Below are 17664 nucleotides of genomic sequence, written 5' to 3'. Positions count from 1 at the left end.
TTTGTCAATGTTACAAAAATAAATACCGAATCGTTAAAAAAGGAAAGTGCCATTCTTACACTTATTATATTCAACTTGCACAGTATTATTGCCGAATAGCCTAATTACTACAGTGTTTTGCTTTATGACCATATCTAGAGAATGTGAATAAGCTGAAATGTTCGCGAATTTAGTATTATCTCATTTTGAAAGAACATGAAAAAAGTATGTTTGTTAAACAATTGAAAGGTCTTTCCCTTGAAAAACTTTCTCTTTGTAATATACACATTAAAACATATACAACAGTTTGACTTTTTTCACTTGGTGACCTTATCAAATGCAATTGTCGGTGTTCCCATCATGACTTTTGTAATGTCCTATACAAAAACCCTACTTTCTGTGAACTTTAAAATTTTGCACTTATTAACCCCAATTGGGTTCTTTTTCTATATAAATAAATTGAAATTTGAGATGTACACATTATGACCTTTAATTTGATATGCGACAACCTAACTATATGGACAACTTAAGTTTTGTACTCATTGACCTCACCCAAGGCATTTATTTCGAGACAAAACATCGATATTTCGGATGTACGCTTTAAGACCTTTCAGTCGATATGCAACAACCTTACCATCTAAGAACTTTAAATTTTTGCACTTAATGACCCTACTATTTGAACATGTATTACTTATCATGGTTGAAACTCTGATTTTTGAAATGAGCTCATTTAGACCTTCAAAATGATATATCACATGATCCCCTTCGACACAATTGAAAAAATGATGCAATATCAAATCTATAAATAGGTATTTATGAAATATATCAAACCATTGGAAAATATGAAAATTTTAAGTTGTAGTATCATTGGTTTTTTATATTGGTTCTTGGTATTTTGTTGTACTCGTGCAGATCTTTCATTCTTTCGGATGACCATTTGTGTGTCTGCTGTGAATTTTAAAATATATACCCCCGCTCTCAAAACTTAAAATTTCAATAGATCCAAAATTAGACAAGATATGTCAAATATGAAAACTGTATGATAATTTGCAGAACATATACAACAAAATTACAAATAATTTGGGCAATTTTGGAGCTCATTTTGAGCCCAATGATTATTAAAATATGATGCAATAACAAACTCCAGAACCGGAAGTCGTCGAGAAATGAAACTACCACCATACATCTTAGGATTACTTGACCTTGAAAAAACTTACAAAGTCAAGGTCATACGTTTATGTTAAGATCACAAACCGGATTCTCCGAAACATTTAAATTGTCATAACTTTTGAACAGACGATCTGACAGTTGTAAATTTTGTCTCAAAATGTAGGGCTTATCGAGAGGGTCATTTCATACTCTATATGTATGCACTTACTTATCTCTTATTGTTTTCTCAATATGAAGGTCTGTAGTTTGCAGTGAGCTTTCTAGCAATCTATGAACTTTGACCTTGGTGCAAATGAAAGGTCACATGGAACAAAGATCATTGATGAAGGTCCCATGTTTCTACAAATATAAATTAAAATTAAAAAAACTTAAGTATGATATTTCAAGGGATATAACTCCTGTATGGTTTGATAATAAAATACATGTTTATGTTTATTCATTAGGTATTCATCTTGTGTACATGAAACAGTTTTTAGATTGATTCTATCTATTATGGTTTTCAAGATATGAGGGATTGAAATAAATTGTTTTTAAAGGAACACAACTATTAAAGAAGATAATGAAATCCTTAGCAGGGCCGTGCCAATGTAAATATTGAAAGGGGAAAAACTAGCACTGTGTGACCTTTGACCTTGGATGCAAATGAAAGGTCACATGGACCGAAGATCATTTATGAAGGTCCCACGACATTATAACTTCCGGTTCTCGAAATATAAATTTTTAAAACTGAAGTGTGATATTTCAAGGGATATAACTCCCGTATGGTTTGATAACAAAATACAAATTTATGTTTATTAATTAGGCCGTCTGCTTATGTGCATGAAACCGTTTCCAGAATTATTCTATCTCTTATGGTTTTTAAGATATGAGCGATTAAAAGAAACTGTTATAAAGGGTCATAACTCTTAAAGATGATAATGAAATCCTTCGCAGGGTCATTTCCTAATTGAACCTGATGACATCTACATGTTCACCAAATATAGTCATGATATCCTGAAAAATGAGTTCGGGGACCATGTTGAAAAAAAAACGTCAATAAAAGGAAGATAACTTCAGCAATGAAAAATGGAATTTTTCACAGGTTTATATGGTAAAAGTCCTTAATGAGCTTTATCGATGGTTCAAATTTGGTTATGATATCTTGAAAGATGAATAGGGGAAAGCATGTCAAAGAAAATTTTGCAAATAACGGAAGAATAAAAAAAAACATTATAAAAACAATACGGTCTTTTCCTGGTAGGGAAAGCCCTTAAAAAGAAACACTAACTACCCTCCCTCGAGCTTACAACAAAACTATGAAATCATTTTGGAACATCCGTATTTTGAAGTGTTCTGCATAGCGATCACATGATCCCCTACATTGTTTAATTATCTATACCAAGTGCAACAAGATAATAAATTTAATATCCTTGATTTCGTTTTCCTGTATGAAGTTTTATAGCATCACTTGAAAGGAAGTTTTTTATACAAGCATAATGCTAAATTTTGACAGTTTTAAAATATATTATCCCTATCGGGTGTCATATTCAAGTGAAGTCGCCAATGATCACAATTTTGTTCTTATTTTCATAATTGCAATTTCTTTTGATTCAAACTGTAAACAATGTAAAATAATAATCAATGAAAGGAAAAGTCACTTTCAAAATAATCACAATCACAACGAAACCGGAAAGAATAGGAATAAAAATAGATGTTCGATGCCAAATGTTATATGCCTAATATAATACTAAAATGTCGGCAAGTCTATGTTTCGCAGGATTTATCATTCTATTATGTAAGTTATTGTATTATAAATAAATAATGTAAATGTTACTAAAACTATTCATGTTATATTAAAGTTTTAATTCTTCATTCTCAAATATATCGAATTTAAAAGTTGGTAGTACATTGTAAAAACCTTATAGAAAATTTGTCTGGCAATGAAATTTCTCATTGGCTTCGAAGTATGGTAATTACTTAAATGTGTTCACGGTTTAACTTGAAAACATAAACTTCGAATTTGTTTGCAAAGAAAAAAATGCAACATACAACTACATCTTTTGTACACATATGGCATAGATATTAAATGTACTTTTTTGTTGTATGTAGACAGTGCTCCGGTGAGGTCTAGTAATACAAGTACTACAGTCGATTGTAAGCACCATATTTAATTGGAGTCGGTACAAGTCTTTCACAACCTTATAGAAAATTTGTCTGGCAATGAAATTTCTCATTTGCTTCGAAGTATGGTAATTGCTTAAATGTGTTTACGGTTTAACTTGAAAACATAAACATCGAATTTGTTTGCAAAGAAAAATACAAAAACATAGTTTCTACACATATGGCATAGTTATTAAACGTACATTTTGTTGTATGTAGACAGTACTACGGTGACGACTAATCAAACAGATACTACAGGCGATGGTAAGCACCATATTTAATTGGAGTCTTTCGCAAATGGGCTGAAATGTTATACATGACGATGTAATAAAGATATGACGATTCTTGATTCGATCAGGTGCTGTAAGACGAAAAACTGCATGAGAAAATCCAGGGATTTGGCTGAATAGGAAAACAACTATGAAAATAGGAAATTAATATTTCGATAAAATTACTTGGATACACAAAAAAAATTTTGTGTAGTAATACGTATAGGTAACCAAAATATGATCACAAGTGCCGTAGAACGCACATATTAACGCGTTCTTGGAGTAATTCACTATAACAAATTTATTAAATTACATAAAAGGGTTAATTTTTCAGTCTTTATCGTCAACAAGCTCGTAAAAACATTCACATGTTTTTCAACTGATACAAGGAACTCACTTCCAAGTACAGATGTACTTGTAAAGGGTTAATATGCGAGGGTATCTTTTATCATTTGTCTTACAGTAATATTCTACACAAAGCTTGGAAATCTAGATACTCATCCAACAAGTTAGCTAAACTGTTGTTTATTTGCTCAGTTTTAAGGGATATCGTCATGACTTGTTGTCAAATAGTTAAGGATAGTATTTTTTGTATTAACAATGATTCGCTCATGGGGTCTTTACATAAAAATTAATATACCATATTTTAAAGCAGATTTTGGCTTGACATGGGTTGTGTCCTTATTGAATGACTTATTGTGTACAGTAATTCTCAACCACCCATGGGAAGAATTGGAATTTATTTTAGATACGATGGGGACAACTTTTTGTAGGTTTAAACTTGTCTGGAGCTGGCACGTCAGTTAAATGCTAGTAGTCCATACTTTGTACGTTTGTGTAATTTATATTCAGTTTCTTTATTTCCGTTGTAACAAAGGACTCAGACACATTTAAATTGAATTTTAGATGTGTTTAATTGTGTAATATTTTTCCATAGTGACCATATTTCAAAGGGGGGATTGTAATCACGCCAAAGTTCTTTAACCCCGCCGTATTTTTTTGCGCCTGTCCCAAGTCAGGAATTTACTTCTTGTTTCGTTTTCATCTTTAGTTTATTTGTTATGTTACTTGAGAAAATAGGGGCAACTCTTTCACTGTAGCTGTGTATAATGATGTGTTTGGGCAAGCTACAGTCTGCCCTGTGGAATGAGGATTTCCTCATCGTTTATTGACATCTTCATCCCGATGGGGGGTAGTTGTCTCTTTGACGTATACACTATACCTATTCTCGCTAAATTGATACATTGTGTGCGTCTATCATAATTAAGTCAGAGACAGAACGTCGATTAAGTCGCACTTCTGATGCCTCAAATGAAGACTTGTTGTTGATTTTATAGACAAACCACATATCATCGTATTTACCATTGTGACGTCATGGTCTTAATTTAATCAAATAATAAATATTTTGTAATACACACTATACTTTAAACGATTATTTTCAGGATTTTTAACGAAAGTGAAATTTTTTTTTACCAAATGTAAGTATCTTTTTAAAATGTATCAATTGAAAATTACATGTAAGAATAAAAAAAAACAGAAATTGTACAACAATATCCCACAAAAAACCCATTAATTAGCATGATTTACACCTGATCGTAAGTAATCCTCAGAAGACATTAAAATCATTTCAATTATCCGTCAATATCATATAGACAGTAAATGACACAAAAATTTTACATTATTCATAGAGAAGTGCAGTGTATATCAGACGCATATGTAAAGAAGGTTTTAATTACTATTTTTATAGATGGCAACAATTTACTCTGGGGACTTGCGGGTTTTCTGACGGCTACTATTTTCTTTTCCTTTTGCCATTGTGTGTCAAAATGGAGAGAGGCTAAAAGGTAAGATTAGATGAAAAGATGACGGTAAGAATATCGGAAAAGCATCCTTGGTATCTTTTACGGCTCATAAGCTATTATATTGCAATCATAGACAATAATAATTGGAGAATTTAATAGGAATTGCAAGTATCAAACGGAAGGACAAAACACTGATGTAAAAATAAGAGCAAAAAATATGCTAAAAAGTTCAGACAGACAGCTTTCAATACCACTTCCAGTAGCGCTATTTCGCTGGTTTGATGCCAGATATGGTACTTTTCTGTCCCCCTATTGTGATCAAAATTGCGTTGTCTTTTTAACTAAAAAATTGAATCCATTACATGTTTTGTTTTATGTTCTATGGTTGTAGAGTATTTACTCATTCAACTAACTAATACAGTACAAATTTCTTTTGCTCTTTAAGTACTTTTTTGTCATACATATACATGTTTGGTTAAATAATAATAAAAGTATGAAAATCTAAATTCATAACAATTAATAAAAGCATGATATTAGACAATAAGGACGGAAAATCAACCTTTATAGAAAGTGATTAAACTTTCATAGCGACCAGGAAATGTAAAACAAATTTAAATGCAAGTTTCCGGTTTTTTTTGGTTTTTTTGTTTTTGTTTTATTTTAATATCCCGACACTTTAAGAAAGGGTTATACATGTATAAATACATGTACATTAACGTCATAATTTGAAACCCCTTAAAAACCATCAGCATTTTTTGCCTAGGAAGATTCAATATTTGTACAAAGGGATCTGTCTAAACCAAACTTTGAATAAACCGAAACTCTGTCTACAATAGATATTTAAAGTTATATCAACGTAAATATATGTTAACATGGGTAAGCCTGTGTCTTTACCGGACAAATCTTAAACTATTCCAAAGTGTTTTCGGTCTCTACCGGACAAATACTACACTAGTCTAAAGGGTTTTCGGTCTTTATCGGACAAATTCTACACTAGTCCAAAGGGTTTTCGGTCTTTACTAGACAAAGTCTACACTAGTCCACAAGGTTTTCAGTTTTTACCAGACAAATTCTACACAAGTCTACATGGTTTTCAGTCTTCACCGGACAAAATTCTACACTAGTCCAAAGGGTTTTCGGTCTTCGCCGGACAAATTCTACACTAGTCCAAAGGGTTTTCGGTCTTCACCAGACAAATTCTACACTAGTCCAAAGGGTTTTGGTCTTGACCAGACATAGTTTACACTAGTCCACAGGGTTTTCGGTCTTTACCAGACAAATTCTACACTAGTCCAAAGGGTTTTAGGTCTTTACCAGACAAATTCTACACTAGTCCATAGGGTTTTTGGTCTTTACCAGACAAATTCTACACTAGTCCAAAGGGTTTTCGGTCTTCAACAGACAAATTCTACACTAGTCCAAAGGGTTTAGACAGGTTTCACTGTAATACATATTGTTATATTACATCAAAAATTGTATAAAACAGAAGAAAGAGTTGTTTGACACTAAATCCAGTTAATCGAGTTTGACTTAAAATATTGCTTTTTAGTGGACACATTGTACCGGTAGCCGAAACACAACCAATTACAAAAGATAAAGAGAAAACAAAACCACAAAATGTAGTTAAAGAGAAAGTTAAAGTTAAGCGTCCACCAGCTGCACCTCCAAATAAAGTGTCCAAAAATCCAAAAGTACAAAACCCTCACAACAAACCAACGGAAGAAGAAAGTCAAAAACCTTACGCATACTGCGAGCATAAGATAGATAAACCTGAGAATCCAAAATTAACCAACACCTGCCAAGGTTCAAAACGGGAATCGTACGACATCGTAGATTTTAATCGGGTGCCCTCAGATGACAATATAGCATCATCGGACGCAGAGGAAAATTTCTACGATATTGGATTACAAAAGATGAGTAGAAAGCAGAGTACAAAAGACCCTGACTATTCCACAGTCAACTTGAAAATGGGCGAGAACGTAACAACACAACCAACTGATGCTAACGCTAAAGGAAGCATAGAGGCAAATATAGAGGACAGCGGCTTAAGTATTTACGATGATATTGGTGAAGCAATAGCACAAACCACCGATACAGTGAATTCAGAAAAACAGCACGAACACAAAGCAATAGGTGATGAAACAAAGGAAAAGAAGACGGGAAATCATTTCGAAGCGGACAACAACGCTGAAGACGATATCAACAAATTTCTGTACGACGAAGTGGATGAAAAAGTCACAGACAAGACTTTTGTCTGTAACGTTGAGCAAATGACAGACAATTTTGACCACAGTGCTACACCATCAGTCGACAATGACAAGAAATCTTATCATCATTCTGCGGAAGAAGCCGAAAATGGCATTCCATTAGCTCAAAACGATGACAACGAAGGTAACACTGACGACATTGTCAAAAGAAGTTTTGTATCGACAGAATGCACAGACTTCTGGGACACAGAAATTTTGAAAGATACAGATTCGGGAATAAGTGGTAGTGAGGTTGAATCGAAGGACTCTACAATGTTATCGAGCACTGTAATCAACATGTTTTACGAAGAGTTACAAGGTCTTGATATAAACTAGAATTATGTTAAGTAACCGATAGAAGGTGCGATAAATTGACTGTTGAAAATGTTTTAAACTCGTGTATATAAATGTATAAACCAGAACCAGACAATAAGACAAATTTGATGTCAGACAATATTCAATTGACCGCAGGTATATATGTAATTTGTTTTGGAGGAGGGGTATGTGACTTCAGTTTGATTTTCTTACTTAAGGAGGTAGACATACGGGAAGGGACATAACTCTCGAAATCAAAGATATGTTTGTATCATATTCAATTTCCTCAAAGCCTATCAAGCTTTCATTTGAAACAGAATGAAATCAATCCAAGTTATTTTGACGCTTACATGATATTGATGTAAAATGCTGAATACAAACGTTCCAATGATTTGCAAGAGTTATGCCCCTTACCCTAGGTCTACCTCCTTAAAAGGTAAATTTCAAAACTCAAACAAGATTCAAGAAGACACACAGTACCTTAATTCACGTAGAAGTAGTATTTGATAATGTAAATATTGTTTATGTTATGTTCTCATTAAATGCATGCATCTTAAATAGTTTTTCGCTAGTGATTTAAAAGTTAAAATGTTCGTAATTTTACGGTTATCAATTACGCAAATGAGCATCAATTCATGGAGTTGATATTAATTGATCAGGCATTTTTGACAAAAGTATTACTTTTTGCATGTATGTCAAGTTGTGTTTAACATAGGAAATAGTTGAACACGTAAGATATCACCTAACATAATATGCAATATATGACATATGGCATGTAAATTGTAATCGACCGAACGAGAAGGACAGTGTTTGTTTCAAATCAAAAGAGGCATATACCTTATTAGAAAACTCTCCACAAAAAGATTTATAACCGTTATTGTATTGTAAATAAATCTTGAAAAATACAGAACTTGACATTACAATTTTCTTTACGTTGCAAGTATAGTAGAGGTCGTAGGAAATGCAAGATTTGAGTTTTAAACATACAAATAGCACAAATAAACGAAGTTTTACAGGCAAATTATTGACCATATTTTGGACACACAAGCTGAAATATGTTCGTAATACACAGCATTTTTGTTAGGTCTAGTTATAATTTATGAGTTTTTTTATGTAACGCACTAGACATCTATACTACTAAAGGAAGAGATTGATTTCTTTGAGCCGCAACTCCTCTGAAACCACACAAGGTCGAAGATATTTGTGACATCAGATATGAATGTAGTGTTTGTACTTCCTAAATTTGTCTTTGAAACAATCTTTTCTCTACGGAAACGCATATTTGATTTTTGGAAAATATCTTAATTCGAAGACGTCATTGGTCTATGTCTTATAATACGCTTAGGCGCGTGTTTAATCGACGTACTAACCGGTTCATGAGATCATGTGACACACGAGTATTGTTAGTTCATTATTTTGCTCAATTAAACGACAACCACCATTTGTCTGGGGTGCAAAACAGTCCAGACATGGAAAGGCATAGAACGTGTCGAAATAAACCTCCCCCTTCTATGTGTAAACCAGCATGACTGGTAAACCCCCTACCCATTGTTTTGAGTAATTTAAGAATTTATAATGCTCCTTTTAACTGGGTGGAGCAGAACTTTCAGAATTTAAAGGGTGTTCAACCCAGCTCCTGATGTCCTGGGTTAAACCTTCCCCCTTTTATGTGTTAAAACACCTGCACCCAAAGACATGGCCAAAGTCCGGACCCTCAAACCAGACCAAGAAGGCCCCCCAATAACATGCACATAAGCGGAACTCTTGAAAACATAAAATACAAGGTTACTATCTTGCTGTCAACTGGCCATGGAGTGAAAACTTGGTCGAGGCGTCGGGATAACCAGCTAATAGCGCCAGGATTACAGGTAGAGACTGCTAAACTAATTCTTAATTAATCGATCGCTGCAAAAATATGTTATTGACGCAACGCATGTCTGGAGCAGTCAGATTGTTTATTGCAAGTGTATTGTAATTCTCAACCTTTTAAAGTCTTCATTTACCATCGATTTCTAAGTGTAGGTCAAGATATGAGGCTGACTTCACAGTGTATGTAGTTTCCTTTATCTCGAGTTCTTTGGGGTAGATGCGATGGCCCCGTGCAGGTCCGGTGTCACAAGAATAGGCCTGCAGCAGCGCTAAGCTTGTCGTAAAAGGCGACTAAATAGTGCTCAGGAACCTAGCCGGGGGCTAGGCGCTCTGCCCACAGAGCAACTGGGATGTGTGTCCCAGGTGGTGGAGTGGGGTACCCCTGGCATGTTACATGATGGGGTTGTCAGGCTATAATACGGAAAACCTGACCGCTAACCATAGTGGTGCACCGTGTTGGGAAAGATGTCACGTTCTTCGCACGTTAAAGAACCTTGCTGTGGTATTCGATAGGAGTAGAAACGTTTGCGCTCCGCCACAGGAGGCAAAATTGCCCATCCCCCTTTTTCTAGTGGCAATCAAAATTTGTCGACCCATTTGTCCTTGTGTCCCATCCTTTTTTTTATCACTTCATGTTCATTCGTCATCCATTTCATGTTCATCGTCTGAATATAGCTGAAATATTGCTGCTCGGACATTAAACCCTAACAAACAACAAACAAAAGTAGATGCGATGTATCAAATCCCCGAAATTAGGATTGTTTAAAGAAAATACGTCATCCATATAGCGGAAACTGAGATTAAAGGATCTAGATAAACGATTTTCTTTCTTTCGGATCAGATCAGCTATAATGTCAGCCTCATAAGAGTGAAGGAAAAGGTCGGCAAGTAAAGGAGCACAATTTGTTAATAAAAGTATTTCGATTCTGACTTTGGAGAAAAGATAACTTGGTAAGGAAGGGTTAAAAAATAAGTAATGTGAGTAAAAAATAGAAAAAAATATTTCGCTTACATGCGTAAGAAAATTACATATTTTTGCGCTCTGTGTGAAAAAAAAAACAAAACAATTCTGAGTCAAAAAGACAACCAAGTCCCCGTGAAAGATTAATGTCCAACTCCTCTTCAACCACTGAAGCAATTTGAACAAACTGTACTCCATTGATGTATGGTAGATGATTATAGATCCTTTACAACGATTACTCATTTTGTTTGGATCCGTCAAATTAGTACTGTGTCCACACTTTACTCAATCGACCGCGATTTCGCGGGCATCCTCTTGATACAATAAAATATATATTTCTCCTTTATTTAAATTGTAATTCGCCGTTTAGACCAATAAATCTAAGCTACTTTGGTTTACATGAATTCTACTTCAAGTATCTTAAGATGTAATAATACAAAAGTCAGTTAGTCATCTAGTCTTGTAGATTGATTAGATACTGAAACTTTCAGTACTATAAAATTCAAATGAACTGTTCGTTCCTTGTAGATGTATTACACTTTATAGAACTTCTCAGTTTCAGCTTCCTGTTGTTTTGGATTTAGATCTTCCTATGTATTTGGTTTACTCCTTGAAACACGTGCATATTGGAATTTGCAATATTGATATGAGTGGTATGTCTGGGATTTATACTAAAGCTCTATGTCGATGGAGGCTTCATTTTTTTAAATATTAGGTCAAGTAATAAATGTATATAAGGGGATAACACTAACAGCTGATATTTTGGTGTTGTTATGAAGGATTGTGTGGGGAAAGTCAACACGATACAACTTCGAACAAAAAGGACTAACCCAAATAAAATATCAAAATTCACAATTATCTTACATCAAATTTAACTCAAACGACGATGTATAGTATCTATTTTGCATTTTTTGTTTTAGATTTCGTTTTAATTAAAGTACACATGTACTTGTTGTTTTGATTTTCTTTTTACACATTTTGTATTTTAAGGATGTTTCTACATTTACTGCTTAAAAGATTTGTCTTTCATATTTTATCTTAGTCTTAAGTTTAGAAACACTGAGATTATCGCTAAAGAGTGGTTTTAATCCATTTCCAGTTAATCATCATCTCAAACGTTAAAAGAACAATTGAAAAATTGGATTTTTTCAAGAAAAGTAATTGCACATTATGATCCTAAGATTAAAAAAAAAACGGGAATGGTTTCCTTTTCTTACTGAAACGTTAAAAGGTTTGAGCTTAAAATGATTTTCGACCGTAGTTTGTTTGTTTTGTTTGTTGGGGTTTAACGTCCGAGCAGCAATATTTCAGCTATATTCAGACGATGAATATGAAATGGATGATAAAATGAACATGAAATGAAAAAAAAAAGGATGGGTCACAAGGATAATAGGGTCGACAAATTTTGATTGCCACTGGAAAAAGGGGGGATGGATAACGTCGGGCAATTTAGCCTCCTGTGGCGGAGCGCAAAGGTTCCTACTCCTATCGAATACCACAGCAGGGTTCTTTAACGTGCGAAGAACGTGACATCTTTCCCAACACGGTGCACCACAATGGTTTGCGGTCAGGTTTTCCGTATTATAGCCTGACAACCCCAGCATGTAACACGCCAGGGGTACCCCATTCCACCACCTGGGGCACACATCCCAGTTGCTCTGTGGGCAGAGCGCCTAGCCCCCGGCTAGGTTTCTGAGCACTATTTAGTCGCCTTATACGACAAGCTTAGTGCTGCTGCAGGCCTATTCTTTTATCACCCGGACCTGCACGGGGCTTTTCGACCGTAAGTCAGGGTGTAAAGTTTGGGGAAATAAGGGATAAAACAAAACAGATTTAATCCAGAGAAGCCAATGATGTGTGTTGCAACCATAATTCCAGTACAACCAGCTCCATAACAAAGGTAGTTTTAGCTACTGCTTAGAAAGTTCGTGGTATGATTAAAAAACAACGCTAATGTTGCTTTATAGCGACGCTGAGTAAACTTCCGTGTTAATACATGAGTGACCTGTACACATATTCATAGATGAAAAGAATGACATGTACATTTTAAATTTCATTCTTTAAATCAATGGTCGTTTACATCTATTTATATATTTAAATAGTTAAGGTTAAATGATTATTCGGCAACTATTTATATTCAAGTGAATATATATTCTCTTGTATAAAGAACTTAGGTTCGATTTACACAGAATAAACTACGCAGCTATTTAATGTTATGCGTAAATCGAATCAAAGTTCTTTATAAAAGATATTATAATTAGATATTAGTTACATTCCATATAATTTAATATTTTGGCAAAAACTATGATAAATTATTTAATTTATTCCAATACACACACCTTTTTTCAGACAGTATAATTTCATTGGTAAAAGTAGTCCAGTTAAAAAGGGCATGGTTTAAAGTTCATGACCTTGATCAGGTGATGGAAAAAAGGAAAACTTTCCAGCCAATTTCAACTAAATTTGACCTAACAGTTTCTTAATAAATGCAAACTTTACAAACACTTTGATAGTTATTTCTTGAGTTTATAAAGTATGAACACTTGGATGATGCAATAAAATCTCTACGCACTCTTTTTCTTCATTCGACACACATTATACACACATTGCCCGATTCTTAGACAGAGAAGTACTTAAAATCATATGTAACTATGTACCATCCCTTAGATCATACGAACGTAACAATGACGATGTTGTTTCTTTTTTAAAAGAATGATCAAAGGAAACAATGTTATATTGGTAATCAAAAGAATGTAATCCAGGGACAAAGGCAGCCATGGAAAACAGACATACACAACAAAGAACATAAAGTAACTAAAATCATACAAAGTATCAAAAGCAAATGAGCAACTCGCACTCCACTAAAAACTGGGAGCATGAACCAGGTGCATCGGTAGGGTAAGCGTCTTCTGCTTTTCTAGAAGTTGTTCACAAAAAGTCAAATCCAGGGTAGACGAAAGAGGAAAGGAAAACTATGACACGTTGAACAAATCCGTTTTCATGACGCAGATGGATACACCGTAACGATCCACGAGTTCATGACGACCATAAAACTTCTGTAGTGATGACTTCAATCTTGTAGCAACACAACCCTGTTCCAGGAGCCTATTTCTTAGAATTCTGGCGCGATACAAAAAGTATGCGTAGTTTCGGCAAGCTCTGGCATAACGTATGAGTTGTGATATGTAAACTCCATACGAAGTTGCTGAAGGGATGTTGCCACATATAAAAGGAAATTTGACTTTTCCGAATGAAAAGTCATCAGGTTTGTCGTAAAGTTTGGTAAAAGGTTCTCCTTTACCATCGGTTTCTAAGTGTAGGTCAAAATATGAGGCTGACTTCACAGTATCCTTTATCTCAAGTTCTTTGGGGTAGCTGCGATGTATCAAATCGTCAAAGTTAGGAGTGTTCAAAGATAATACTTCATCTATATAGTGGAAACTGAAATTAAAGGATCTTGCTAAACGATATTCTTTCTTTCGGATCAGATCATCTATCAAGTCAGCCTCATAAAAGCGAAGGAATAGGTCAGAAAATATAGGAGCACAATTTGTTCCCATTGGAATATCGACCGTTTGTTGAAAAAACGCGTCCACCACACTGGACAGATATTTTGTTGATTAAAAATTCCAGCATTTTGTAAACATCTTCCTCTGTATATTTGGAAGATAATTTGGAATTATTCCTTGCAAAGTATGAGGAATCTCTACCAAGATCTATATATTTGTATCTAGGTGTACCATCTTTTTTCGGACAAACAACGATGTTTACTGTTTTTAAGTCAGGATTTTAAATGAGTATGGGGAATAGAAGTATACAGTGTTGAAAAATCATAGGTTTTAATGCTATTATATTCTGATAATAGCCAAACTGATTGTCTCCAAAAGAGGTTAGCACAGATTTATGGTTTTCCACAATCTCTTCTTTGGACAATGTTGTAGCAGTATAGGTCTTATCACTGCTATTATTTTCTACTCCTATCTCTGATAATAAATATTGGATGTAAAACTTTTTACAGACAAAAACGGTGTTATTTTGGGCTTTGTCTGCTGGTACGACAACATATTTTTCATGTATTGTAGACAATGTTTTTACTATATTGGGGTCTTTGAAAACTGATGTGCCATTGGCACTCATTGACCTACTTAAAACTTTCATTCGTTTGAAAAATTAAAGACCTTACGGCCTTTAACCACCCTGACAGATAATCAATGTCTTCTTGTTCTCGTTGTATCCATTTTCTTGCGTCCTCCACGGCATCCATAAGTACTTAACATTAAAGTTATAATTTTCCAATTTATGGAGCATGGTTCACGGTACTTGGGACCTTTAGAAAAGATATTACGCAGAGATTCGTATTAGATGATGGACAAATCTCCCGTAACGACGTGACCGGAAGGACCATATTTGAAAGGAGAGTTTTTGCAAGAACAGTCCGGTGGTTTAGCCTTGAAGTGCCTGAAAGCATACCATGCAGTCAGGCACTTTGAATTCGGCGTATTTGTTCTTCTGACGATACCACCAACAAACGTCTAGATGAACTCCGTGGTCATTTGTTATCGCGTGGCTATAAATCAACAGATATAGATCGGGGATTTGAACGTGCTAACAAAATCAGCCGTAAAGATCTCCTCGAGTACAAACCTAAGAAAAAGAACAAAAGGGCCCCTTTTGTGCTTACATACCATCCAGCCTTTGGGAAACTCTCGCAGTTACTGCATTCAAATTGGAAAGACGTTCAAAAACATTCCAAGCTCTCCAAGCTCTTTCCTGGGGCCCGGTCTTGGCATTCCGTAGACCTAGGAGCCTAAGAGATGCCCTAGTAAGAGCGGAGATTTCATCTCAGCCCAAACAAAATACAACGGGCCAGTGTCGACCATGTGGAGATAAGAGATGTAAGACCTGTACCCAGATGCTGCACACCAAAACGTTTAAAAGCTACTGCACTGGAAAGGAATTTGCCATTTTTTGCCACGTGACTTGCAAAACCGAAAATACCATATACCTTATCCAGTGCCGATGTGGTATGCAGTACGTTGGCGAAACAGAACAACCTTTCAACAGGCGTATGAATGGTCATCGCAGTGACTAAAAATGCAAACCAGATCTCCCTCTAAGTCGCCATCTTAGATCCGCCGGACACACCCAGGAGGATCTCCACAACATTGTTGTTACGATCATCGAACATAATAAAAACTGGTCAAAATGTAAAAGAGTATCTCGGGAAAGCTTTTGGATGAAGAAATTGCAAACAACTTCTCCAGATGGAATTAACGAGAAAAGAAATCATTTTTAGGTCTTGGTCTAAGGCTGGTACAGCACTACTTGCTATACATCAATACGCCGTACTACTATATTTGGACTTTTTAATTTGTTTTTTAAATTGTTTTCCACAGTTAATTGTAAGCTTGATAAAAAGACCCTCTTTGTTATTTTCATTCAGGCTCCTTATCAGTTGCTTATGCGAGCCTTTGATAAAGGTACAATCACCCGCAGCGTACGCGATTCAGCTCCTGAACCTGTTTTGATCTTCAACTTTATGAGTTTTATGCTGAGGAAGGATATCAGTTATCCGAAATTTTTTAAGAACGTTTACATGTTTAGATATACCAGAAATTATATTCTTAGTGTGAAGATATTGCACAAGAGATTATTGGATATAGAATGTTACTCCATGTTTGTGAGATCTGTTTAATATGTCTTCCGTATTATGATTAGAAGTCTGGCAATCGGTCGAATTCCTTAAGTCATGATCTATAAGTATTCCTTTACTTTAAATGGTTTTAATTCAAGTATCAAACCTTTATACCACACTTTTGCATGACTGTCCTTAGAAAAATAGTAAAATACATAACAACTCGATTCTTTACTGCCCCGTGCAGGTCCGGGTGTCAAATGAATAGGCCTGCAGCAGTGCTAAGCTTGTCGTAAAAGGCGACAACATAGTGCTCAGAAACCTAGGCGGGGGCTAGGCGCTCTGCCCACAAAGCAACTGGGATGTGTGCCCCAGGTGGTGAAATGGGGTACCCCAGGCATGTTACATGCTGGGGTTGTCAGGCTATAATACGGAAAACCTGACCGCAAACCATAGTGGTGCACCGTGTTGGGAAAGATGTCACGTTCTTCGCACGTTAAAGAACCCTGCTGTGGTATTCGATAGGAGTAGAAACCTTTGCGCTCCGCCACAGGAGGCTAAATTGGCCAGACCTTACCCATCCCCCCTTTTTCAAGTGGCAATCAAAATTTGTCGACCTAGTTTTCCTTGTGTCCCATCCTTTTTTTCATTTCATGTTCATTTTATCATCTATTTCATGTTCATCGTCTGAATATAGCTGCAATATTGCTGCTCGGACGTTAAACCCCAACAAACAAACAAAACAATTCTTTACTTTTCATTGCACTCAGTACAAAACTATACATTTCGGTTAAATGGTGCGCGGTTTTAAATTTTGAAAAAAAAATGCCGTTTGATTTTGTAAATAAGTCTATGTTATTTGACTTTTGTCATCGTTTTTATTACTTTTGTCGTCGGGGCCTTCCAGAACTTACTTGAAGGTGTGTCTACATTTATATTGAAGAGCTTTTGGCGATCTCTGTATTTAGTACTTTTATAATGGTTTACGATGGTGCATTTGTTGCATTTCACCAGGTCTGTTTCCTTTCCTTTTATCAGTTTGCAATTAATTACAAATGCTTCTACAACATCTCTCTATTTTTCTATTAACACATATTATGTCGGAGATTTGTCAAGTTTCATTGGACTGAAAACTACCATTACATTAGATTTAAAATTACTTTTTAAGGGATTCTTCAATGATGATACAGAGAGGCGGAGTAACCTTTTCCGGTCATATTTTGCAACATCTGATGACTTTCTAAATCGAACCCTAATATTGTTCTTTATTCGGACTGAA

General features: G+C 35.2%; 1 protein-coding gene across 3 annotated transcripts; it reads left to right on the top strand.

The window, feature by feature from the left end:
* Positions 1–2644: 2644 nt before the first annotated feature.
* On the top strand, positions 2645–8478 carry LOC148611172 (uncharacterized). Of its 3 annotated transcripts, none has more exons than XM_088591422.1 (6): positions 2645–2923; positions 3242–3282; positions 3508–3552; positions 5000–5035; positions 5305–5401; positions 6909–8478. In XM_088591422.1, exons 1-6 carry the CDS (start codon positions 2895–2897, stop codon positions 7939–7941), a joined length of 1281 nt encoding a protein of 426 aa, XP_088447548.1. In that variant the 5' UTR covers positions 2645–2894; the 3' UTR covers positions 7942–8478. The 3 variants fall into 3 exon arrangements, with proteins under 3 accessions (XP_088447548.1, XP_088447549.1, XP_088447547.1); XM_088591421.1 differs by having other exon boundaries at positions 2662–2923; positions 3238–3282; XM_088591423.1 differs by lacking the exon at positions 3242–3282 and having other exon boundaries at positions 2661–2923.
* The last annotated feature ends 9186 nt before the right edge of the window (positions 8479–17664 follow it).

This window comes from Perna viridis, chromosome 7 (genome assembly GCF_037379345.1).
Source record: "Perna viridis isolate PV_CMFRI_1.1 ecotype Kerala chromosome 7, ASM3737934v1, whole genome shotgun sequence".
In the NCBI taxonomy this organism is placed as follows: domain Eukaryota; kingdom Metazoa; phylum Mollusca; class Bivalvia; order Mytilida; family Mytilidae; genus Perna; species Perna viridis.
The sequence above is the reverse complement of the archived record's forward strand: the minus strand, read 5'-3'. Positions and strand labels throughout refer to the sequence as shown.

Excerpts from the sequence above, each read along its gene's own strand:
- LOC148611172 (XM_088591421.1), top strand. The coding sequence starts at position 2,881 with ATGTCGGCAAGTCTATGTTTCGCAGGATTTATCATTCTATTAT. Across the intron at positions 2,924-3,237 it reads AGGATTTATCATTCTATTAT|ACAGTGCTCCGGTGAGGTCT; the intron begins GTAAGTTATTGT and ends TGTTGTATGTAG. Across the intron at positions 3,553-4,999 it reads AACAGATACTACAGGCGATG|GATTTTTAACGAAAGTGAAA; the intron begins GTAAGCACCATA and ends GATTATTTTCAG.